General features: G+C 43.0%; 1 protein-coding gene across 3 annotated transcripts in view; it reads right to left on the bottom strand.

Annotated features, from left to right (window-relative positions):
• ITGA8 (integrin subunit alpha 8) overlaps positions 1-26,764 on the bottom strand; it is a 119,647-nt gene that overhangs the window by 20,981 nt on the left and 71,902 nt on the right. For all 3 annotated transcript variants that reach the window (XM_028751564.2, XM_028751565.2, XM_028751566.2), the window contains exons 21-27: positions 24,849-24,941; positions 19,926-20,005; positions 18,457-18,537; positions 14,753-14,858; positions 13,553-13,711; positions 11,255-11,377; positions 7,554-7,667 (exon numbers count right to left, since the gene is read on the bottom strand). In XM_028751564.2, the coding sequence (XP_028607397.2) occupies positions 7,554-7,667; positions 11,255-11,377; positions 13,553-13,711; positions 14,753-14,858; positions 18,457-18,537; positions 19,926-20,005; positions 24,849-24,941 (756 nt within the window). The remainder of the gene's footprint in view (positions 1-7,553; positions 7,668-11,254; positions 11,378-13,552; positions 13,712-14,752; positions 14,859-18,456; positions 18,538-19,925; positions 20,006-24,848; positions 24,942-26,764) is intronic.

Genomic DNA, 26,764 nt, shown 5'->3' with positions numbered 1-26,764 from the left:
CTTTCCTTGGAGTAAATTCCACTGAACTCAGTGGGGCTCTTTTCTGCTCAGACATGTATAGGATTGGACTGCAAGGGTTTCATTCTCAAAAGCTGCTCCATAGTTTGGCACCAGCAGCTCACAGACTTGTTGAGTGGCCGAGGAATGAATTGGCACAGCATCTGAATTATCCTAACAATACGATCCAAACACAGTTTTTGGCTGAATCCACATGGAAATCTCGCTTTCATGACAATTAAAATCACAACAGGCTCATGATGAAGTTTACTTGGTAACTTTAAAAGGGTGTGGGAGAAGAAGAAACCTCGGTTTCTATTCTTCTGAAAGTACAGTGGTACCTTTGGTTAAGAACTTAATTCATTCCGGAGGTCCGTTCTTAACCTGAAACTGTTCTTAACCTGCGGTACCACTTTAGCTAATGGGGCCTCCCATTGTTGCTGCACCATTGCTGCACGATTTCTGTTCTCATCCTGAAGCAAAGTTCTTAACCCGAGCTTAGCGGAGTCTGTAACCTGAAGCATTTGTAACCTGAAGCGTTTGTAACCTGAGGTACCACTGTATACTTCTGATCAAAAACAAACACAATACTCCCTACTTTTGGATGCATTTTAGATGACGGGAACGTAATTCAGAACGCACAGCATTTCCTGTTTTGTTATCAGATCATATCTTGGTTTCAGCTTTGGCAAAACTCCAGTTCTGAGACTTCATTGCCCACCTTACTCTCCTTTGTTTTGAAGGAGGATCTCCCTTCTCTGCTCCACAACCAACAGATTCAGGGGCTCGTTGTGTTATAACATTTTCAGTGAGGCCAGCATTCTCATCTCACCAGTGCAAAATGTTTATATTCTTTGGAATTTCCGGCAGCATAAGCTTGCTCACCCCCACCCCATTATGTTAGGGCTACTTTCTGCCATTGCAGCTGCTGTTCAGAGCAGGCCTCCTTAAGTTATGTTATCTCTCATCAGCGAAGAGGATTTATGAGTACACTAATCCCTGACCTTTGCACTGGAAGGCGGGCCTTACACAAACCACACTCTCATTTGAAGGGGCATGTGCTTTTGAGAAATGTGTCATTGTTCCCCAAAGCTGAGAGCGAATTCTTTGCTTTCATTTTAGTAACAAGAAGCCAGCTAAGCAACTTTCACTGAATTTAAGTGTCGGCAACATCAGTGGTTTCCAAACATTTTGGGGCCAAAGAAATAACAAAGAGAAGCTGTCTAGACCTGGGGAAGGACAGGGTGATCCAGGAGGGGTGGCTGTGAAATACTCTGCTTCAGTGTAGCATCGTCTCCCATCCATACGACAGTATATGTCAGGAATGGATCGTAGACAATGCTGAACCAAAACTGTCTTCTACATTGTTTTCCCTTTCGCAATTGTCAAAAGGCCAAATTTCAGCTGCCTAGGTGGTGTGGCAATAGCTTCGTTGTTTGGGAGTGCACCTTGAATATCCCAGAGAGAGCTACAAAGGTCCAGTTTTTATTTTATTTTTTTCTAGGAATCAGTATATTTGGGGTTATGTATGTACCAAATTTCCAGGCTTTCTGATGGTTTGTCAGGAAGCAAAGAGCAATTTTGATAATCCCACCAGACCCCAGTGTTTTTACAAATATAATGTCAGCATTGTAACTTATAAATCAGAGACCATCCTGTGATTCCCAGGTTTGGTCCATTCTGTAACCACGAGGTTTCAACCTAAAACAACAGTTCCCATTCCAATACATGACCTCCTACAATGTTTTTGTGTATCTCTTTCTTAGATCTTTCCCCTTCTCTGTTGTTTACAGCTACTGAATCCCCAGATGATCTCAAACATGTTTAATATTATTCCCCAAGTGTATGACCATAACATTTTTGCGCTGTTCAGTCTCATTCCATTTCTATTACTTGGGTTCAGGAGGTCGTCCCATTTGCCCTGTATAATTTCTTGACCTCCATCTGTAGTAATAATACTGCCTCCCTACTTGGGGTTATCAGCAAATGTCATCAATGTACTCCTACTTCCCTTGTACTTCCATTCCCAAAAATATAAAATGGGTCTCACACACTTGTCCTTAAGGAGCTCTATTAATTACTTGACTTCAACTTAAAAGTCTACTTTTTGGCCAAAAAGGATAGGGTATTCCCCCCTTTAACAACCCCCTAATCATTTTATACACAAGTTTTCCATTCTGATTGGTTACCCTCTATATACCATTGCATAAACAACTATATACAACTTTTAGAAGACATCTGAAGGCAGCCCTGTATCAGGAAGTTTTGACGTTTTATCATGTTTTTATATTTTGCTGGAAGCCGCACAGAGTGGCTGGGGAATATTATTATTATTATTATTATTATTATTATTATTAACCATAATATAAATTTATTAGTTCTGCTGTATTTCCTTTGGGGAGCAATTTGGCTAAAACTCTTAAAACAGAAATTTTATTTGACCAAGAATTAGCTATTTGAAGAATGAAGAAAGGCTGTTTAATGAATGTATATGAATATGGCAGTCTTCAAAGAGCCTAGTGCAGCATTAAAATCTTGGCTATAAGATCCTATAAAGATTCTGCCTTTCCACTTTTTCCAAATTCTGCAGTGTGTTCATTCCAAAGCTTACATTAAGCAATTCAGCACCTCCAACCCCAGGGAGCGTTATATGCTCATCTGCTCACTTCCAAACAAGCTACTAAACATACAGCACTGCATGCAATTTATAGAGAGATTTTGAACGAAGAGCATATCCTGTCTTCCTCATTAATTTGACATTATCAGACCGTGAAGCGATACCCCACAGTGTCTAACTGATGGATGAGCAGTTAAGGGAATTAGCCATTTCCAAAGACCCTCTACAGTACATACGTCAACTTAAAAAATAATAATAAAAAATCACTGCAGTGTATGTTCTCTTTCGATGATGGGTCTGCTTTACTAGCAGTAACTCCACCACATGGTATTTCCTGGGGATTAACATCTGCCAGGACTTTTTTTTTTTATAAAGTTGAACTGTGCCTTGGGCTACTGCATCCTCTCAGTTGCTTCTTAAGCTCCAAGACGTACTCTGGAATTCAATTTCGATCACTGAATGGAAAGTGGGAGGGGGGGTGGTACAATGTCTCATTTCAATATCCAATTTCAGACCCTCCAAGTGTCCCTGTTTTCCAGGGACAGTCCTGGATTTACAGAAGCCGTCTCGGTTTCTGATTTGATCCCAGAATGTCCCGCTTTTCCTTAGGATGCCTTATTTTCATCAGAGAAATATTATTGGAGGGTATGGAGTTATGCGACCCCCAAGCCAGGTAAGATAACCTTTAGAAGACATCTGAAGGCAGCCCTGTATAGGGAAGTTCTTTAATATTTTCATATATGTTGGAAGTCCTCCCATCTGCTTCCCAAAGCTGGGCAAGTGCTAACTAGGCTTTGGGAAGAAGGAAGGAGGATTCTAGGACCTTGTCAGAGCCCTCATGCCTCCTTCCTGAAGTGCATACAGTGGTACCTCTGGTTAAGAACTTAATTCGTTCCGGAGGTCCGTTCTTAACCTGAAACTGTTCTTAACCTGAGGTACCACTTTAGTTAATGGGGCCTCCCGCTGCCACCGAGCGATTTCTGTACTCATCCTGAGGTAACGTTCTTAACCTGAGGTACTACTTCCGGGTTAGCGGAGTCTGTAACCTGAAGCGTTTGTAACCCGAAGTGTTTGTAACCTCAGGTACCACTGTACTAGACTTTGGGAAGGAGGCAGCAAGGTGCCCTCTTGGCTCGGTGCCCTGTGAGGGGGGAGGAACTGGTTGTGATGCCCTAAATCTACCTCTGCGTGCATGTATTCAGCTGAATGCAAGCAGATGCCTCATTGCAGATGTTTGCACTAAATGCGCGGACATTGAGTAGGCAGGACCTAGTATCACAGAATAAAAGAATCATAGAGGTGGAATAGGCAGCTGTTCCTTACAGGAATCAAACCTGCAACCTTGGTGTTAATCAGCGTCATGCTGTAACCAACCCACCTGTAGCATAAACTGTGTTGAAGCAGGGGCAGTTGCCCTTACCCATGTATTAATGGGTAGCATGTTGCTAGAACAAATATAAAACGTGTTTCTTCCCACCCTCTTCGGCACCGTGATCACAGAGTTATGTTCCAGTGGTTCAGCGATCTAGAGAGCTTCATGGTCTCCGCTTACAGTTGCACTCGTATCTTTATCACCCTCAGGAGGACCAACACCCTAGCCTAGGTATGTTCAAACATATACCTTCTATTGAGGTGTTGAAAATTCTGACCCTTAGAGTTTTGGCAAATGAAAAACACATGGGTGCCTGGATTCAAAAGAGTTAAGCACTTCCAACGCACGCTGAGAACAGTAACTGCCTGCATACTGGCCAGACTCATGCAGAGGTAATTTGGAAAGCACATCAACCTCCTGGCCCACCTAAGTAGTGAAAAACAATTTAACGAGTTCTTGGTAGGCATGTTGATGGATGATGGTGCCTGCTTTGGTCCCAATGAGGCACAACAGCAGAAGTCAATAACCCACTCGAACAGATACAGGCCAAGCAAGGCATATAAGGACAAAAGAGAGAGAGAAAGCGAGAGAAACATGCATCTGGCTTGCAGGTGGGAATGTTGAAAGAGGAGGAAGAAAAGACGTTATTTTAGCCAGTTGGAACAGTTGACTGCATCAAGTAGGGTTCCTATTTTCCTCTCAAGAGGATCTGAGTGATGTTCCAACCTTTGAAACTATATTGGCTCCTACACCAGAAGAGCCAGCCCCAGAGAACTTCATCTTGCTGAGTTATGTTTGAGGGAAAGCCGTCCCTTTCAGGAGGGAATACAAGTTGCTTGGAATTGCAAGTGGAGAGAGTGCTATTGGCCTTGGATCCTGCTTCCAAGAGGCTTCTGGTTTGGCCACAGTGAGAACAGGAAGGTGCACTAGATCCCTTGGCCTGATCCAGCAACACCATCAACCTTCTTATAAGGGACAAAAATCCATGTTCCTTTATTGAGGCCTTGTGGTAGTTCTGAACTTTGCTCCCCAAACTGAAGCACACTGTGAAACAACATTTTCTGGTCATGTTATTGTAATAATGTTAGTCCTGCTTCACTGAAAAGAGGGAGAGGTTACACCTCATTTCCTCTGATGTCTGGCATATTTAGGTGGAGGAAAGTGAGAAATGTGCTGTTGCCATTTAAACACACACTTTGGGAATTCATTAGCACTCCTTCCCAGCTTGAGATCCAACTAGTAGGAACCAAGAAAATGACCCTGAACAAATGCCATGTAATATAAGCAATACTTCACTCCAAGATTATTATTTCAAAAATTGCATTGTGAGAGATCATTGCACACAAATGTTGTTTGTAAAAGGTAGAACAGCGTCAAACAAGTTAGGGACAAACTACACCAATGATTTATGTTCAGAAAAGCAGTTTCTGGAGCTGCTCTTTTGAATGTTGAAGGAGTTGCCTTATCATGTCCTTCTCCATATCTTCTCAACTCCAAATCTCCCTGAAAGAAGCTCTGAAATGTAGGGGGTGGATAAAATATTAAATATCCCTCCTCCTGCTGCTTCCCTATTCAAAATCACAGCTTCCTCAAGTTGCTGTTCAGGGCATTGACCCATATGTTTGCATGCAAAGTACAGTTTGCCTCTTTGACTAGAGTTTATTTTATAAACACATTAGATGTGTCATAAATTACATAAATGGAAAGCTAATAGAAGTCATAGTGGAAACACAATGTAGTCTTTCCAAATAAGGCTATTTCTTTTTTTGTATGAATTAGGCAATTGGTGATTTGCTGGTTCAGCAAGGCTGACTACAAAATTTAACATATGTTCTTGTTTGCATTCAAGCTTTGAAGGAAAGCCAGAAACTGTCCTGTCCTTTCTTGGCTCTGATTCAACTGCCTTCATTATCTTTGTTGGCTCATTGGGAGACCCTAGGCTGCTTGTTTACCCAAACATGTTTAATCATCTCGCTTCATATTACTGCAGTTTGTGATAACATTTTAGGCTTTAAGGCGGCAGACTACAACTTGCAGTGAGGCAGATGTCACTTTAATATTTCAGAAAGTTAGAAAGTCATTCAATATTGTTTTAAAAAAATCTATATAATTTATTCACTCTTTGAAATGAAACATGTGTTCTTTATTCCAAAAAAATAAATCACAATGGATTAAATACTCAGCAGGATTACACTTTTGTATCTGGAAGGAGAAGCTGCTGTTCCATTATTTTGTTTCATGTCATACTGAACGACATAGGGTTGTTTGAAGAAGAAGAAAAGTGCTTCTCTTTTTAAAATTCCATTATCAGACATTTTGCACAGATAGCTGGTTAGACAGGCAACTGTGTAAGGCAAATTTGGAGGACTCGGATATATTCTTTCAAGTTATGTGATCCCTGAAGCATTTCAGCTTATGCAGATGAGGGCAATTCTGGCTGCCTCAAAAGGAATGTTGCTGCTGGATCTACCTGTATGACACAGGTCTCTGCCAGTAGTGGATGCTTTGGTATGGCGGTACTCACCTGAACTCCCAACAGCTGAGTCACTGCTGCTTACTGAGAGGAGAAGGGGTGCACTGGTGAGATGAGCGCAGTGCAAATGCACCAGCAAGAGTGCCAGATTGGCACTGCTGGTGGTGTTTGCACCATGCTGACCTCCCTGCCCACTTCAGAGGCTTAGCTGTTGAGAGGGCAGGTGAGCACCACCAGACCACCACAGCATCTATTACTGGTCCCTGAATCTTTTCTGAGGATCAATGAGATCCAGTGGATAACTGGAAATAAGGGTCACTTGCCTTTCCCCAATAATTTCAAGGCAGCGTCACACGTTACACTGAGTATGTCCTAGCATGCTGAGTATATATATAAAAAAGAGTATGTCCTAGCATGCTGTTTACAGGAAAAGTCTAGTGGAGAATTCGTAAACATTTCTCTCAAAAGGTGGGGCTGAGATTGTATTCCCCTAACAGTTAAGTTGTGCCCACACCATCTAAAACTTCAAAGGTTTCCGAATGGCACAACCCAGAGCAGCTTGTTACTAGCAGAATGTGTAAGTGAGACAATTGACTGTCTCACCTTGGAATGAAAGGGATTCCCAAAGGTATTTCAGCATTGGTTAGAAAGTTGAAATGTGGCACATACAAAAGAGGCATGCATTGTTTTACAGATAATGCTAAAAACTGAGATAGGAAATGTACCCCAAGCTTGAGACTTGGCCCTCTGGCATGGAGCAAGCCAAGCTGCACACAGAAGGGAAGACTGGTGTTTTGAAGTTCACTTTCGCCTTTACACACTTGAATTGGGGTTTGATTGGAGGAGATGAGATTTCTAGTGTCATTCAGGTCCAGGGAAAGGATGGGGAACCTATTGCTCTCCAGATGGTGTTGCACTACAGCTCCCATCAGCCTCAGCCATGTGGAGGGCTGCAGGTTTTCCTACTCTAATCTGCAAGCAGCCTGAAGCTATGATTTCAGAAGCCAGAGGGAAGCTTCATTTTGCAGTACATAATACACATACAATACACAAAACTGAAACATTTCCCAATATTTTAGTTTGCATTTTCTTACCTGTAGAAATGTTGAAGCCCACAAACGAGACCGTATTTTCAGTGCAGCACTTTTCCCTCTTTCTAAGAGTCCCACTGAACAAGTTATCATCAAGCACTCCACATTTGTGCAATTCTGTACAGGAAACAATACGGCATTCTAACTATCTTTTGGGATCTAGACAAATGCATTAACAAACAGTGTGTCCTGCATGCCATGTGTATTCCCAGCAAGATGGATTTTCATTTTTGGAAAGGAAAAGTATACTGAATTTGTGTGTTGTTTTTTTATTAAATAAAAAATAAAAAGGAATTACTTAAAACGCATATATAGTCATAAGAATTGAATCTATGTTTCCTTGGAGACACTTGTGTAGAACCTAGGTTTCCGCAGTGGAGAATTAGCAGATTTCATTCAACACAATACTCTCATGGTTTCATTTTTGTTATTTAACTAAAATCCCATGTAAACTTTAAAATTGAGGAAACAACATATTTGAATTTTACTTGGGGTTGAATTTTAGTGGGGTCTCCATTATGGTGGACTCTAATGCACCCCTTGGGTGAAAACCTTGTGTGTGGAAATCATGAAACATACATGGATGGGTCATCTAATTGGCTTAGTTAAGCTAAGACTACTGATGAGGTTTATGATAAGAATTATCAGCATCGAGGTTAGTTAGTGACACTGAGAGCTGATCAGCTGGAAGTGAGGATCAATTGAAGGGCACAAAGGAAGACACCTGCAACATACATACATATATTATGGCACAATAAACACCAAGTTGTAGAGCTTTTATGTTATCCCTGACTCCCCCAACACTGAAATTGACACTTTAATGTTAGAGCTCCTCCAGGCATCTTTTTTATTGCACAATCATGATGCTATAGGAGAGGTCATATGCGAACTAATTGTTTGCACCTGCAAAGATTTTTGGGGAGTCACACTGCTTCATTTCCAACCAGTGCATCTCCTGTAATGTCTTGCTGAAATCCCTTAACTTTTTATACCCCACAAATGTTCTGTTTTCGGTTTGGTCCTGCTTTACAGCAGGTCCGGACAGCAATAATGTGGTAGCACTGGAGAAGAACCGCAGAAGCAGAATAAACCCACCACTAACGCAGTATCATTGCATCAAGAACATGTCACAGAATACACCCGCAATAAAACAACAGTCTCGAGGGGCCCTGCATTTCTGTGTAATGATGCTCTTTCCGCACAATTGTATCTTAAGAGAGGAACTGGATGCTTTGGATTGTGAACTCCCTAAATGGCGGTGCAAAGTTAAATTTGTACAGAAAATTACGTGACGCTACATAAACGTTCAGTTCTCCATGAGAACTGAATGAGAGATTGTGTTTTCTCAACTTGTGTTTTCTCAGCTCCCATCCACTTCCTCAGCAGGGCCTTGATTATACAGAATTTACTGAAAGGCAATGTTTTAGAGGACATGTTTGTTTAGTTTCTCTTATTTAATCACTCTTTAATCTAGCTTGATTTGTTTATCTCTCTGTCTTGTAGGAGCAAGCAAGGTATGCATTATTTTTTCAATTCATAATCACACTAGATGAAAGAAAGAGTCACATAATGAAAGGCTTCAGCAGATATTCCAGGGTTTTTTTCAGATGTATGTAATTTGCATTCTAAGGTTGATTTTTTTGTTAATATTGCAGGAACTGGATGAACTTATAAGCCCAGGATCCAAAGAACCTTGCAATTACTTTTCTGCACTCACAGGGGTTTTAACACCCCCCCATAGAAACATAAGACCCTTCCTGCCCTCCACCTTCCATATGGTAACTCTGCTTTTGAAACTCCCCTCCATTCCAAACACCGTTTGGCACTGAGCTTGCTGTTAGAGGGGGAAATATGTCAAAAATTCTACTATGCTAAGGCAAACCCTGTGGCTTGCCAGAAGTAGATTTTCTGAATCCCAGCCATGGGCTGCAATCCATGGACTTTAATATCACACAAGGTTTTGAGCAGTTCAATATGTTTGTTCTCCCTCCATGCTGGGGGATGTTCCAGGATGTGCACAATGGAATTGTGTACGGGGGGCATTCCTTGCCCAAGAAACCAAGGCAGGCTGTCATGAGAGCCCCTGAGTGAGTACGGCAGGGGGATGCTGAGACCAGTGTAAGCAGCACAAGATAAATAGTGTGTTCTTCTCTCCCTTTAATCATCTCTCTTCTACACTATCCAAAAGATGACATGAGAAAGAGACACAGTACCAAATGCTGTCAGGCTAAATCCAAGCACAATAGTAGTTGGAGCAAACTACTGAATAAAAGATCTGGTTCTGTTTGTTTTTACTATATAAAATGCAGATCCCACACACAGTTAACATTGGGGCTAAGCATTTGCAGTTGTTGAATCTGTACTGGCAAACAGGCAGGCCAGTCATTGTGGGAGATAACAGATAATGAGGCATTAAACAGTTTTTACGGCTGAGCGGTAATATTTTACAAAAGGTGGTCTCCATGGAATTTAGAATACATTTTAGTTTGTCTCTGGCAATTAGAATAAAAAACCAAGATAACCGTAAGAAGATTTTCATACTGCCAAATTAAAACAATAACTGATTTCAGATTTTTCTCTTGAATTTCTTTCCTAGGGTTGCCATATTTCAAACAGTGAGAATCTGGATGGAAGAGTTGTTGAGCTCTCCCCCCCCCCTCCCCATGCATAATCTGAATCCTGCTCCAAATCATTCCCTCTATTTGCAAAATTCAGGGGTGAGTGACAAACTCTATGCAGCCAAAATGGCACAAGGGACCAGTAGACTTGGTGCAATCTCAAGCTTTGCAGAACGAAAAAAACAAAACCTAAGGGGGAGTGAAAAAACACACCCATCCTAAAATTTGAGGGGAGGACAACTCATCTGCCCTCCCCCACAAATGAAAGAAATTAAGCTTCAAGAAAAAATAAAATGAAAACTTAAATGTTGGTCTTTTAAAAAAAAATCTGGAAGAACTGGTAAACAAATAAGCAGAGTTTCTTGTTGGCAGCTGTCCTAGTGTTCAAAAAATAATACGTGACAGCTCAAACTGGGGAGGAGGATGGATGGATGCGCACTGGCCATGCCCATTTCACCATGACCTTCCTGTTGCAAGTGGGAAGATCTGAAGAGGGTTCCTTAGTGTGGCCCCGTCTGCACTATACCTTTAATGCGGTATCGTACCACTTTAAACAGTCATGGCTTCCCCAAAGAATCCTGGAAGCTGCAGTTTGCTAAAGGTGCCGAGAATTTGCAGGACCCTCCTTCAAAATCCCTGAAAATGAGGGAAGCCTGGGCAATATGTGAAATTATTATATTTAGATTGTTTTGTTTTATTTAGATGATTTTGGGAAGCAACAGTATCTCTAAGAGCGCATGGTGTCCACCACCTTTGGGTTACTGTCAGAAATTTCATATTTATTTGACCATTTAAAAATTGGTCATCGGGACTGCAGATCCGTGTGCTCAATTGCCAGACATTCCTTCAGACAAGCTGTAGTTATATGTGGTAGGCCATAAACTATTACATAAGTGTTTCTGCTTCTGGTTCTTTCTCCGTGTAAGAACAGGCAGTTAAAGCTCACAGCATACTCCCCCAAACATGAAGGGAAGTGCAGTTGTCACTGGTCATACCAACACAAGAATAACAACAGCCCCCCACTCATCCTTAAGACTGCACCCAAAAGTCCTCAGTGTGCGGCACTATAACTTTCATCCATCTCACCAGAACTTTTGCAGAGTTCTTTTGATAGTCCACCACTTTGGCTTCCCTCCGTCCAACATAGTGGGGAATGGAAGAGTTGCGTAAGAAAGCAGCGAGTTCCGGAGTGTCCTCTGGGACAGCAAACTGCAAAGGGAAAGAAGAAAGAGCTGTGAACATAACTCTGCTATTGCTCTCTAACAGAGATCTTGGGTTTGCTATTGACTTTTCTTCTTTTCGTTTAACAGCTCTACCCTGAGAGCTGATACTTTGCCCTCTTCTACTAGCAAGAGGATTAACTACAGCCAGGAAGGATACAGTAAAATATTTTGTTTTAAAGACTAGACAACAGGATTGGTTTGTTTCTTTTGCCATCTGATTAACTTTCATGATGATATTTTGCTTTAATTAAACTCCTGAGCCTAGGGTTCCATTTATTTTCATCCAGGCAGAAATTTACTACTGATTTCTAGAAATCTTGTGGGTAGTTGTTATTATTTTTTGGTACCAGTAAATACTTCTGGTATGATCAGGATCAGGTTGAGTGTGTGTGTGTTTACTTTCTGGGAAATGAATTACAGTGGTGCCTCACAAGACGAAATTAATCTGTTCTGCGAGTCTCTTCGTCTTGCGGTTTTTTCGTCTTGCGAAGCACGGCTATTAGCGGCTTAGCAGCTATTAGTGGCTTAGCGGCTTAGCAGCTATTAACGGCTTAGCGGCTTTAAGAAAAAGGAAACAAACTCGCAAGAACTCGCAAGACGTTTCGTCTTGCGAAGCAATCCCATAGGGAAATTCGTCTAGCAGAACGACTCAAAAAACGGAAAACCCTTTCGTCTAGCGAGTTTTCCGTCTTGCGAGGCATTCGTCTTGTGGGGCACCACTGTATTCCAACTGAGGACTTTCGCACTGCAATGTGGGGTGGGGGACCTTTGGATGAATGGCTCCAAATATCAATTTTTTGTTCATAATTGCAATAAAATTATTTTAGTCTCATTTTTTTTTTTGCTTCTCTGCAACATAAGGAGGACGTCAACTTTGGAAGAAGCAGAGAGAAATTGTATTCTGATGCGAGTCGTGCGACTAGAATAAATGTGCAATTTTTCACCAGGGCTGAACAAATTAAAGCAAAACATTATACAGCTCATATGACAATGCTGGCAATAAAAGTGATCCTGGTATTACTCCAGGAAACAAACAACTGGAAAGATCTCGTGGGAGAGCAATGAAGATAATAATACAGTTTAGAACACATCACACATGACAGAAAGAAAAGCAGAAAGAAAAAGGCATAGTTGGGGGAAGTAAAGAGAGAGAGGCAAAGACCTGCTTCATGTGACAGGGAGGGAGGGGCAGTTTCTCTGAGTTTCTCATTTTTTTGAATTTTAAATTCAGTTCTCCACATTTCCACATCACTTTGCAATTATTTTTGGAAAAAAGTTCTCATGAGGCCGGAGGATCATCGCCCGGCTATAAGGTGTGAAGGCCGCTCCCCCACAAGGCCTTTTCCACCTGGCCTAGGGAGCGGGGCCCACACTCACGCAGCCCTACTATGTTAAATATATATTCTGTAGTTGAGCTCCTTTGTAATGTTTTATTATGAAATCTTTAAGATAATTTTTTTGTTTTCTGTTATGTTGCTTTGACTGTATACTCTATATTTGTCTTTCTTCAGATTGTTTTATTTATGTCTTATTGATTCAATATGCTGTAAACCGCTTTGGGATTTTTCTTGAAAATATAATGCAGTATAGAAATTAAATAAATAAATGAAACTAATAAATGAAACTTCATCAGCATTAAAGTGTTAATTTCTCCTAATATACATTTTTTTTTGTATGCAATTTTGCCTAATACACACGTTTTTTGTATGCATTTCCTCCCTAATACATTTGTGCATGTTATTTTCACCAATACATGCATTTTTATGCATGTTGCTTGGCTTGAGAACTGTGTTGCAAAATTCAGAGAAGCTTTTGTATTTCAAAAAATGGCTATGTTTTAGCTCACATATTGTTTTAGAAAGGGGGAATTAGGTGAATTATTTAATTAGCCAAGGGCCTGGAAAGAAGAGGAATGTTCTTGCCTGGCACCTAAAGATATGTAATGAAGGTGCCAAGTGAGCCTTCCTGGGGAGAGCATTCTACAAACTGGGAGCCACTGCAGAAAAGGCCCCTTCTCGTGTTGCCATCTTCCAGACCTCCTGTGGAGGAGGCAAACAAAGAAGGGCCTCAGATGACGATTGCAGAGTCCTGGTTGGAAGTTTGAGAAAATAAACAGTTGCTCCATATAGGTGAACCAAGAAACTCCATGTAAGTCCCCTACCTTTATTTCCAAACTATTGATTGCAGAGCTTGTTTGACATTGCAGTGGTCCATGTGTCTGAATGTGAAGGATGTAAAGAAGGAATTCCTTTCTGCTCAGAACTGGCCATTCCACATACAAGACTGTATCATTGATGGCACTTGGCCCAATGTTCTGCAGCTATGGAGTAGACACACACAAAGAGGAGAATAAATTGAACTGGAATCCTGCAGCCCAAGATACAGCTTGTTCATTCACATCAATTCTGCCCCTTCCCTTCCCAATGTTTTCTGGTGCTGGTTGCCAGGTTGCAATGGTGTGGCGACAGAAGCCAAAACCAGCTGAATTCTCTTGCCATGCACTTGATTCTACCTAGCAATCCTATGTCCTCACAGCTCTCTTCATGGCATGCCAACTTTCTCCTGGGTAATTGCTCACAGCCTATAAATTCTCTTGGCCTGTTATGTAGCTTTTGCGCCAAACGACTTTCTTGCTGGCTCCTCCTTTCAACTCTGGCTGTGTAAACACAGCTGGGTCATTCTTTTCCCAATTGAGAGCTAAGCTGGTGGTCAGGAATGATGGGAGTTGGAGTCTGGAAACATCTGGAGAGTCACAGGCTCTGTGTTCCCATTCTAGAGCTCTCCTCACTCCCTAATGCCCAATTGAGTTCTATTGAAACTTCTAGTTCCCAGCTGAATGTGGCCATATCTGGGGCAGGAGCATTGTGAAGGGTGAGGAAATCTCACCCATGTTCAGGTTAATTTGGTTGGAAGATGACCCAGAGTGGACTGACTCCTTTTCAGGTTTCAAGAAGTGGGGAAAGAGTTTTTTAATAGGTGTGTTTATGTGTGATGTTCAAAGGCATGCTTTTCATGCTTAAAAACAACATTTATTCTAATATAATTTCCTGTTATTAATACCGGATACCTCTTGACAAACATGTGTGTATCATCTGGTTCCACATACAGTTCTGTCAATTTCAATCTTGCCAAGGCAACTTCACTTTTTGTGGGTTTCGTGGTGGCTGTGCTTGAAACTGACAGAGGCACGTCTCACAAACAGCTCAGAAGTTCACTCAGCATTGCTGCATGCAAAATGTTGCTGGCTGGCCAAAATCTAGAACCCAAACGCTGGCAAAGAATAATTTCACGGTTTGTCTGGGGAACATTATACCAACAAATCCCTTGGAAGTCAATGGTTCATTTGTATATGCATATTTACCTGGTATATGTGTTCCACCAAAGGTCCAATCTCATCTTCTTTAGTAGGTTCATCTTTTGGTTCCCAGTTATGAATTGGCAAAATGATTTGTGGAGGATGGGAGACTCTGAAATGGTACAATAGCACAGCCCTATCTGATCAATTGTCTGTTATACAATTGGAAAACATTAAATCTGATTTAAGAAAACAATGGTTATGTATGATAACAACTAGAAATTGACTGCAAGCATGTGGGAATTTTTCTATGAGCATATACCGTCAGATGCCCATGTAGCTTTTTTAAAAGTGTGGGAGCATGGTATTGTGTTTAGCAAATGGTTATTTTCCCCAAACCATGCCCGCCTGCCCCACCCTTGATGTCATATGTGATGTCAGGTGAGAGGCAAGCAAAGGCGTGGCTGCCATCACTTAAAAGTCAGTTTGCAGCAGTTTGCATTGAAAACTATTTGAAACACACTTCAAAGTGATGCCTCTTAGTGCCCATTAGCTGATCGGTGAGACATTGCCTTTGAAAGTCCATTTGCAAGCAGTTTTGTATTGAAGTGGACTTCAAAAGGAGCCCCTTTCAAGTTGCCATATGAAGCCATAATGGTGTCAGATGAATGACAGGTGGTTGGCACTGCCCACCTCTCAAAGTTGACCCACAAGTGGTGAGGGAAGGAAGAATCTGGCCTGCTACCAGATCCAGTTCCCCACCCCTGGTTTAGGGTGTCGGCCTAGAACAGGAACGGTGAACACATATGGCTAATTTCGTTAGACTGCAACTCCCATAACCCCTTGTTTTGCTGGCAGGGGCTGATGGGAGCTGTAGTCCAACAGCTCCTGGAGAGCCACTGGTTCCTTATCCCTAATCTAGAACAAGGGAGACATATGTTCAAATTCCTCTTGAGCCTGGAAACTTGCTGGACACCCTTGTGCTGGTCACTGTCTCTCTTAGCCTGATCCTTTGTGCAGCATTGCTGTGAGGCTAAGAAGAGAGCTGTAGAGAACTACATACATTGGCAAGAGGCATACTAGACTCAAAACTGATTGTAATTTGGCCTAGTAAACCAGGATCGAACAGGGGTAAACATGGTAATCTATGGTTTGCCACGAATCAGCAAGAGGGGGTGTGGAGGAGATTGCATAATGCAATAGGAGGAGAAAGAACCTGAAACCAAAGGTCCATTAGGTTCCATTCCTGTAGAACCAAAACCTTGGTTTGACAGTACATCTGAATGTCAGATATGTTTATTGTGGGAATAATAAATAATAATGTGTTTATTATGGAAAACACCTATGTAACTGCAGCAAACTCAATTGCTGTGAGAAGCAGCCTTATGGTTTGGTAGATGCTGACAAGGTTCAGCCTACCTCCTCCTCATTGCACCCCCCAAAATCCCCTTTCCTGTATGTGAGCTTCTCCACCACAGCCAAGCTTCAGTCCTAGTTACCCAGCATCCATGTTTGAGGGAATAAAGAAAGAGGGAACGGGATGAATGTATAGATACTGCCTAGTAGGGCTTCCTTGCGTTCTGCCTCCCCATAATGATACAACAGCTTGCCAAGGCTCTTGGTATGGCAGAGAGGAATATTAGGAATGTTGGGTTTCTCATTACGGCATGAATCTCCAGGCTTTAAGGAAGAGGCAATTGTGCATGAAATTAATCACAGGGTCCTTCCAAAGAGACCACCGCTCCATCTTCACACAAATGCCTGTTTGTTCAGCTTGAGGGGGGCACCTCTCAGTTTATAGAGAACATGCTTCAACAGTCTTTCTAAATAGTTAATAGCAATGCAAGGAAACAGACTGCAAAAATTACAATATATCCATTTAAATATACCCATGATTAACGATAAGGAAACATTACGGTTATTTTATTATGGTGATGTCTGTTGTTATGCTTTTCCTTATGTTTTTTATTACTGATGCTCTGCAATGTGTTCTTATTGTCGTACACCATCCAGGGCTCTTTTGATAAAGGGCAGTATATAAATTGAATAGATAACAGCAAGAATTTTAGTAAACATTTAATTTTAAAGGGAAATTGCTTTGTAAGAAGCAAAGGAAGGAAGGAAAGTTTAAGATGTGTTTGTCCAGCCAAAGATGTATTATTTCATAAACAGCATCCATTTTAATACCCTTTGAAGATCATGAGACGTTTCCATGTTATGTGATGTTCCCAAGTCCTGCAAAGGCAGGATGCACTTTTAGAAGCCGCAGAGTTATGGCTAAGACTGGCTATGTCCAGCCATAGGATTTTAACATCCTGTACTATTCTTTTTATTTCTTCACCTGCCTCCTTCTTAGCAACAGATGTTTACATTTAGGCACTTGACTCGAAGTAGATGCATAGGAATATGCACGCGTTTGATAAAAGTATACTTAAGATTGCTGATATTTTATTAAGGAAACTGGCCACTCTCCAGTGAATTGCTCAATTAGTTCCATGTGTCGTGTGGACCTTTGGCCATATTTCCACGAAGAAGTGTTCTCCATGGTGCAATGTGAACTGGTTTGGAAACTTGGAGAGCTTTCAAGAGCAATTTGTGAGACTGTGTGGGAATGTTGCTCCCAGGGAGTACCGCTGAGTGCACAGAAGCCCTTGGGCAACCTGGTGGAGCTCTCTGGGCTATGATCCACATCTAAACTCGATTAAGAAAACAAAAGCCGTGGGTCCGCCAGCTCCATTCTCTCTAACTTTTAAAAACATTTTCTAGAGTTCCTAGTGTAGGGATTCTGAATGCGAAGGAAGCACTAATGCCCAGTGCTAAACCAAATGTGCAGAAACAACCACAATAGATATGGAGAGGGGCACATTGTGCCATCTGTCATGTAGCTCAAAGTTAGACAGAGGGAAGGGGGACAAATATACAAAGCACAGTAAGTTTTTAATCCCCATAACGAAGTTAATACACCTAGTCGCAAATATACAACCTGCCCATTTGTATGATGTGGTAGGGTCAGAACTTCAAGCTCCTGCGCATTGGACTTTTTTGTATGAGGAATTGTTCTTGGCAGAATGAGTAATCAGTGGAAATTCCGAATGAGAAAGTTCTATTGAGCAGGGCTAGCCTGAGACTTTTTGGTGCCTGAGGCAAAGGACAGAAGGGTGCAAACGAACCCCGCAATCCATGTACAGAAGATGACTAGACTGGACCAGGGGCGCCAACTCGAACAAAGTATTGCGGGGAGGGGCAGGTAAGCCCTGCCCTGCATAACTGATCACATGATGCGGTGCACACACACCATTTGAATGGCAATGCCCATCAACTTGGAGGTGGGAGGGTGGGTGGTTGGTCCCCTCAAATATTTTATTGGGAGGGCCAAAGACCCCTCGGTCCCTACAAGTTGGCTCCTACGATCCACACTGGCAATGGGACAGTGTTCTTCAACACATCCGAGGGTGGCAGGTGAGCTTGAGGGGGCACAGAGCAGTCTAGGCACAGGTAGGACCAAGTGACACACACAGATCTGTCATCTAACAGATGAGAATAGCTCAGGAAGAATTGTAGGTTGCTTTTCCTTCCACCTCACTCCAGCACCTGCAACCGATATATGACTCATTCTACTTAATGGTAGGACCAGCTTGCTTTTGAGCCCAATCCCATTTTTGAACCAATCAACATTGTGGCCTAACTATTGCCCACTCACAGTAAGCTAAGCAAACAGTTATGGTTAGGTTCTTTTTAAAATGTCCAGCCTGAATACAAAATGTACTTACCCTCTGACCTGTACTTGAGCTACTGCACTTATGTTGATCTGAAGGTCAACCAGATTACTGTTGGGATTAACCTTGTTGGAACTAAAAGAAATTTGTGCAAAGGTTAATTATGTTTCACATATATAAACCTGAAAGCATTTTTTGCTTAAGCCTATCGTGCTCAGGGCTATAGCACTTATCAAATTAACAATTCTCTCTTTGAGAGATGGAGCAGGGTAGTGGAAGATGCACCCAACTGTCTGGGGCCATTGGAATAACAGATAAGGCCTGGGTCTTCATGAAACAAGGAAACGTCACATGTATATTGATAACTCTGAAGGAAGTGGTTCTTCCTCCACATTCTTCTCCCAATATCCTAATAATAACCTACCCAAAATAGGATATAGGTTATAAAACCTTCCTTCCAACATTATTGGTCAATTGCTAAGAGAGGTGACATGGATCAAGGAGTAGCGATTATCATTCCTCAATGAAAAGGAAGAAATATTAGAAATAAGAGAGAGAGCATTTGTGCCATACTTTGAAGAGTATAGAAATATTTCCAGAGGGTCTATGCACCACCGAGCTGGCAAGCAGAACACCTGGAAAAATCACCTGTTGCATTAGCTTCAGTCTTTGTAATATACCACATGCTTTGTAATCTTTGTAATCTACCAGTTTATTCCAGAGTTACTTTGTGTAGAGAGAAATCACAGCTCTAACCACACTCCTGACTACTCATACAGGCTGATTTCACAAGTTTTAAAAATGCTAACAAAAGAGGCACACATTTAATTAAATAAAGAAATATGTCTCATTTCTACTTCAAGTACCTATATATTATTATATCAACATGAAAATATATTTACTATGATAGTAATCAGATTACATGTTCCAGTAATGCAACAAAACTCAGGACTTCTGAAGACTGATCTTGTGATGTGGTTAGGAAAGACATCTAGAGTGATGATAGCTGCTCTTTGGAAAAGCCCCATGACATATGTCTCTTATCCAGTAATCTTTCCTTCTGTAGCAACTGCACCAAATTCATGGACATGTGGACTGGACTAGTAATAAACCGCCTTCTGCTTTGTAAACTTTGCTTTGACCATTCCTTTGTTACTGCTGAGAATGATGGAGAATCTCTGGAGGAAAGAAACTATCTTTTGGAGGCTTTCCTACCCTTTCAAGGTAAGAAAAAGAAATTTTATTTCTTACCCCTCTGCTAAATACACACTATAGAGCAGAAATTACCAGCATGGCACCTTAACGGTACCCTTGAGGTTTTTCTTGGTGCTCCTAAAGCCTTTAACATGCACACACCCACCAGCAACTTGGTCATGAGGTGGTGAATGTGATTACCTTTTTCTCCCTTGAAAACTACGTATGGCTAAAGGAGGAAGTTAGGAAAGTAGCACTCTTTCCTACTTCCTCTTTCAGCTCCATACGCTTTTCAATACTCAGATTGAGTCTCCTGGATCACAGCTTACCTTCTCACTTGCAGTTCAAACTGGATGCTGAATTCGGCATTTTCAAAACGCTGAACAGTAAACCGGATGCCTGTAGAAAACTAGGAGTCAAAATTCACTAATTAGAACTGTGAGCATTTGACTGCACTACATTTAAAGGCGATAGCCCTCAGATGGTCTAAATTGGCCCTAGATGGTGCCATTTGGAAATGCAAGGTATACCAATGTATAGGGGTGCAAATAATTCTTCAAACTGTGGTTGCCCACTCCCTGCTCATCTACATAAAGAGCTAATAGGTATTCTTTTCCATAAAGAAATAAGATTGCCAGACTTGCTGTATACAATTAGAAGGGAGAATGAAAAATTGTCCTCATATCCTTATAGGCTTCACTTAGGCATCTGGTTGGCTTCTATGAGAACAGGATACTGGACTAGACAGGGCTCTGGCCTGTTCCAACAAGCTCTTATATTTTTAATGCACCTGCCCAAAAGTCATAACTTAGGTAATAATAATAACTGGGCCTTGGACCAGTATACCTGAAGAAGTGTCTCTACCCCCATCATCCAGCCCAGACACTTACGGTCCAGCTCTGAGGGCCTTCCAGCAGTCCCCTCACTGCGAGAAGTGAGGGAACCAGGCAGAGGGTCTTCTCAGTAGTGGTGCTCGCCCTGTGGAACACTCTCATCAGATGTCAAGGAAATAAACAACTATCTGACTTTTAGAAGACTTCTGAAGGCAGCCCTGTTTAGGGAAGTTTTTAATGTTTGATGTTTTATTGTGTTTTTAATATTCTGTTGGGAGCTGCCCAGAGTGGCTGGGGAAACCATATATATATATATATATATATATATATATATATATATATATAATTATTATTTTATTTTATTTTTACTTTTTTATTTGTACCCTGCCCATCTAACTGAGTTGCCCCAGCCACTCTGGGCAGCTTCCAACATATATAAAAACACAATAAAACATTACATACTAAAAGGCTTCCCTATACAGGTAATATGCACTACAGTCCTGATGATCAACACATGAGCCTCACTTTGAGACTTTACATAGAACAAAATTACACTCCTGTTGTAAGGTACTAATGAGTAGCAGATGACGCCTCTGTGTGGCAACAGTTTTTAAAGGTGGCTTTTGGTCCTTGACACTCCTGGTAATAAGAGGCAAATGAGGTTCACATATGCCACCAATAAAACTCCACAGAGACTAACGCACAGCGTTTTACTCAGTTTAGTAAGTGGGAACATAAAAAGAGCCCTTTGGGGTCAGATCAAAGGCCCATTTAGTCCAGCATCCTGTTATTGCAGTAATCAACCATATAATTATGGAAAGCCTGATATCAGGACCCGAATACAACAGCACTCTCCCCCATTTAAATCTTCCTTTAAATTCCTAGGAGTTTATCTCAGTGAAGACCTTACTTGGTAAATAAATACAACCCAGGTGGTTAAGAAAGCCCAACAGAGACTCCATCTCCTCAGAGTATTGCGGAAGAACGATGTCAATCAACATCTGATGATCTCCTTCTACCGGTCAACAATAGAAAGTGTCCTTTCATACTGCATCACGGTGTGGTACACTGGTTTGACATATACTGATAGGAAGTGCTTACAGTGGGTGGTGAATACAGCACAAGATATTATGGGCTGTCCCGTGAATCTGCTGGATGAAATAGCGGAAGAACGTTGCCTCAGGAGAGTGAGGAAAATTCTCAGGGATGATTCACACCCTGGCTGGCACTTTCTTGATCTCCTGCCCTCAGGCAGAAGATATAGAAGCATGATTAGTCGCACCAAGAAGGTAAAGAACAGCTTCTATCTCAGTGTTTCCCAACCTTTTTTGGGCAAAGGCACACTTGTTTCATGAAAAAAATCTCGAGGCACACCACCATGCCAGATGGGGAAAGGTCACTTTTTACTTATGTAAAAAAAAAATAAAAAATAGTAACAGCATAGAAGGTAATGGTAGATGACTGTTAGGGTCTCCCCCCAAATGCAGAATTCTATTAATATCTTCCTTAGCGAGCCACGTTAACCCCTGTAATGCTTTCTATAGAGTAAGCATAGGGGACACTGGGGGATGTGGAACCAAGGGGGCAGTGGGCCAAAAGAGTTCGGGATCTACTGCTTTAAACAGAAATAAGAGCCAGTGGGTTCTTCCTTTTTCAAAGTATCGTTTCAGCGGGGACAGCAGTCCGGATTTCCAAAAAGCGGCGCTTTTTTGCGTCTGAGCAAAGAAGAGAGAGAGGGGAAAAAAGAGAGAGAGATTGATTTGTGGCTGCGCAAAGGGGGGAGGAGCCCAGGAGTAAAAGTAGGAAGGACGAAGGGAGGGGAAAGGAAAGTTAATAGAAGGAAAGGCGGGTGGGAGAGAAAGAGAAAGAAAGAGGGAAGGAAGGGGGGAAGAGAAGTGGAAAGGAGGGAGACCGAGGCGGGGGAGGAGCGTCTGGAGAGTTGCTCCGAAGTTTGGGGGGCCGCGGGGGTGGGCGCGCGTCCCAGGAGGCGGAGGCCAGCCCGGGCTGGGAGCCGCGCCGCGGCCCGGGGGCGGTAGGCGGACCGCGGCTCCTAGGATGTGGAAAGGGGACGGCGGTGCAGGGGGAGGAGACCCGCACAGCTAGGGCAGCGCGCAGGGGGAGGGGAGTGGGCCGGAGGCGGGCGAGGGGGGCCGCGATCCCGCGCGCTGCGAACATGGCCTCCTTCCCCGCGGGCCCCGCCGAGCCCCCCGGCCGGGGAGGGCGGCGCGCCCCCGCCGCCGGAGGAGAGCAGAGGCAGGAGGAGGAGGACGAAGGCGCTGCCGAGGAGGCGCGCCAACTTCGGCGCCCGCCCCGTCGCCGCAGGCTCCTCCCGGCCGAGAGCCAGAGGACGGCGGCGGAGCAGGAGGAGGAGGATCGGGTTTGGCGACGGCTGCTGCGTCCTCTCCAAGCGCGGGGCTGGCCTCTGCCACGCCCGATCCTCCGCGCTCGCCGCGCTTCTCGGCGGAGCAGGTCTCGTGCGGGTGCGAGGCGCTGCTGCAGGCGGGCGACCCCGGCCGGCTGGGCCGCTTCCTGGGCTCGCTGCCGCCCGACGCCGAGGCGCCGTGCCTGGAGGCGCAGGCGGGCGAGAGCCTGGCCAAGGCGCGCGCGCTGCTGGCCTTCCAGCGCGGCGACTTCGCCGAGCTCTACCGCCTGGTGCAGAGCCGGCGATGGGATGTGGGAGGGAGCTCGCTCGCTGCCCCGCGTGTGCCTATGTGGGGCACGTTACAGCCCCGTGACGTCAGCGCCACGCAGGCAGCCAGGCAGGCAGACGGGGAGAGCCCCGCGCTGGGCGGCCTCTCCTCGCCGCCGCCGCCCCGCCTCTCACCGCCTGACTCGCCCGCCTCCCTCCCACGGCACACCAGGCAACGTCTCGCGGCACACTAGTGTGCCGCGGAACACTGGTTGGGAAACACTGTTCTATCTGTGGGCTGTTAGGCTGCTGAATGATAAGATAACAACAGGGCAAGTGACTTTCGGGTTTGGTGTGTGTGTGTCAGTAAACGAGGGGGATTAAGACTTAGAGAGCTGGGGGGGGGCTTGTGTAATCTCACTATATACAAGTTGTACAAGTGACAATAAAGTATTTCAATTTGCAATTCCCAGCAAGCGTTATTCAGAGGCACACTGCCCACAACAGTGAATGTGGTAAACAGCCATCAGGACTAATGACAATTAATAGCCTTTATCCTACATGAATTTTCATTATCCCCCTTTTAAAGCTGTCCAATTTGGTGGCCGTTGTTACAGCGTCTGCAGTTAATTCAACAGTTTAGCTATGCTCTGTGTGGAGAAACACTTCTTTTGGCTGCCCTGAGTCTTCCAACATAGGATAGCTGCAGGTTCCAGCACTATGAGAGAAGGCGTAAAAACTTTGCACACTTCTATCATCTCCCCACCCCCTACACACCTATTTTTTAATTGACAAAAACCCCATCCTCATAGGGGACCTGTTCCAATCAACCCAATAATCAGTTCTCTGGAACTTATCCATCAATAGATTTTCCCCCAATGCCATAAATATAGGTGAACACACTTTCATGTTTTAACACATGCAATTAAGTTTGCTTGAATTATCTATATATCCCCTGGCATTTCAAGCAAAACAACAACAACAACAACATCAACAACAGTCATATATAATGATCTTAAAGTCCATCCCATCACAGAAAATACCAAGGGGGTACCAGCAATTGCTGCTTTTTCCACTCATATTTTTGTTTGCAAATAAATGCACTTCTAATGTTAGTTGTGATTCAGATGACTCTGATGTCAACAAAACCATGATAACAATCAAGAGTAACGTATTTTAGTGTTTCCACCCATCACAAAACAAATAATATAATCAGACCGTGGAAATTCTCAAGTGAATTGTCCTTAGTGGAGACATTCCTTTCCGAATCAGATGTATGTACCTACATTCAGTAATTGTTCAGAAGTGATGTAAGCCAGAGTATGTTGGAATAATCCTTGACAGTGCCATTTTTCACATGTCTTCTGAATAGACATGTAAAGGATTGCATTGTCAAGGATTATACAATGTACAGTATTAAGTGAGGCTTAGAGTTCAATGGGTTTATTATCAGGCAAATGGATAGGACTGGAGTCTAAATCTCAGTGAAAGCAATCAGACAAGTGTGCACTTAAGTACTCAGGTACAATTAATTTGCCAGAATATGAGCTGATTACTTCAAATGGATTGTGGCCTGGTTCATAAATAAGTTAACCAATCAGACTATTATCTTTTTTAAAATATAATGTAATGCTGTCTTCTATTATACGAACCATTTCCTGGCCAAATATATCTATTTTTTAAGCTGCTTCTTATTGACACAAATTCCCCTAATTGAGGCAGTTTTCCATTAACTCCCCCAAACAATTCAATTTGATAAAAATCAGCAAACGTTTCTGGTGTTGTCTTACATTTGTTCCAGCTGCCATGGGGTTCCCAAGGTCACAAATCACCATTCTAGTTTCATTTTCCATCTTGTAATCGCAGCTCAGCACGCGCAAGGCCTGTAACAAAAGAACACCAGCAGGGAGGTCAAGGGTCAATCCAGAATGTATCCTGTTGGCAAAATGAATGGCTTTTAGATGGCAAGATTACTCCTGATTTCAAACACCTGCACAGAGGCCCAATCTTTCATTCATGCTTAAGGAAGGCTTGACACTTTGAAGAGAATTAAATAATATATCTGTCTTTTCTTTTTTGGAAGGAAAAATAAGATTTACATATTTATTTTTTGCATTATCTGCTCTTTCACTACAGATTCGAAGAGAAAATATCTACGGAGTGAAGCCAAGTTGCTAGCAAAGTTGCATTGTCTGTGTACAACTATTGCAACGGAGTTGAGCTTTAGGACAAAATAAATTGTTTGCCGTGCCCAAGAGCTTTGCAGAAGTGGGTGAGAATAATTTACCTTTTCCAATGGCAGTAGGATAAGTACCTTTTTCACTTCCATATTAATTTCAGTGGTGATGTTTGTGCTTCTGATTGAAATGGAAGGTTCCCCTTTGGGGAGACTGTCAGAGCATGTTCTCCATGCAGTGGGCATAACAATTAAATAAAAGTTTCTTACCCCTGCTGGGTGCTGTTGTCTATACATGCCACACTTGCAAATCAACACAGCCACCATCCCCAGATGGTGGATACACAATGCTAGATTGCAGAGTCTGCATGTCTCTGGGCCAGTGCAGGGAATAAGAATCTTTCAAATGTTATGTGTATCATGTGAAACAGTTAGTGGTCTCCATATTGGGGTTTTAGTATTTCATAAGGGACATAGCTCAGTGGTGGAGAAACTACTTTGCACGCAGAAGGTCATAGGTTCAACCCCTGACAATTCCGTACTGTCCAACTTTTTCAAGCCCCAAATTGGGACATGTGTCTTCCAGGACGTGCTCCCAGGTGAGTCACATGACCCGCACATTGCTCTTGCCCCTCCCCCAAAAGCGCTTTTTTGAGGGGAGCGCACCATGAGAGCGCGCAAGATTACAACATCCAAAATGGCTGCCGAGATCTCGCATGAAAGAATGGGATGTCCCATTTTGAACGGGGCACTTGGAAGGTATGCAATTCCAGACAGGGATCAGAAAGATGCCTGCCTCAAACCCTGGAGAGTTGCTGATAGTCAGCGTCAACAGTACTGAGTTAGATAAGACCAAACATCTGACTTGGCAGCTTCTCAGGCCCCTAGCAGCCCTCAAGAAGGAAAGATAGTGAATGGTGCCTTTCATTTAAGATGGACTTTCACAGATTCTGGTCCCATAGCCTCACTTGTCTACACACAGGCAGGGAGAGTTGGGCTCTTCGAAAGTGTGAATTCAACTTGGATCTGTGTGTCAAAAAGGCATCCAAAAATGTCCCTTTTGTGGGTTTGTGTATGTGCGCAATTGATGTGTGTGCAAATGGATGGATGGATCACGGCAGGTGTGGGAGTCAAAGAGTGTGCTGTAATGATGATCTTAAGAGAGAAAGCATTTGTGGGAGACCAGCCCTGCCTGCCATGGCTCTGCCCCCAGACAGTTCTCCTTTGAGGGTACGCAGCCCTCAGTAGCAAAAATGTCGCTCACTCCTGATGCGTACATCACCTTACAGAAGGCACTCACAAACATTTAAAGAGCAGTTGTCAAACGGTTCCTGGATTTGGAGGAGGAAAGGCATGTAACAGGTGTTAGGGAACCTCAGCCCAGGCCATCCCGCACCTGGTATGTAGAAACCTCTGGCTTTTGCATGGCTACTGTGCAAAAGGCAACAGCCACATACCATATTTTCCGTGTATATTTGTAAATATTGTAAATTTGGGGACTCAAATTTAAGAAAATAGGGGGAGATGGCT

Source organism: Podarcis muralis, chromosome 12 (assembly GCF_964188315.1).
Source record: "Podarcis muralis chromosome 12, rPodMur119.hap1.1, whole genome shotgun sequence".
Taxonomy (NCBI): Eukaryota; Metazoa; Chordata; class Lepidosauria; order Squamata; family Lacertidae; genus Podarcis; species Podarcis muralis.
The sequence above is the reverse complement of the archived record's forward strand: the minus strand, read 5'-3'. Positions and strand labels throughout refer to the sequence as shown.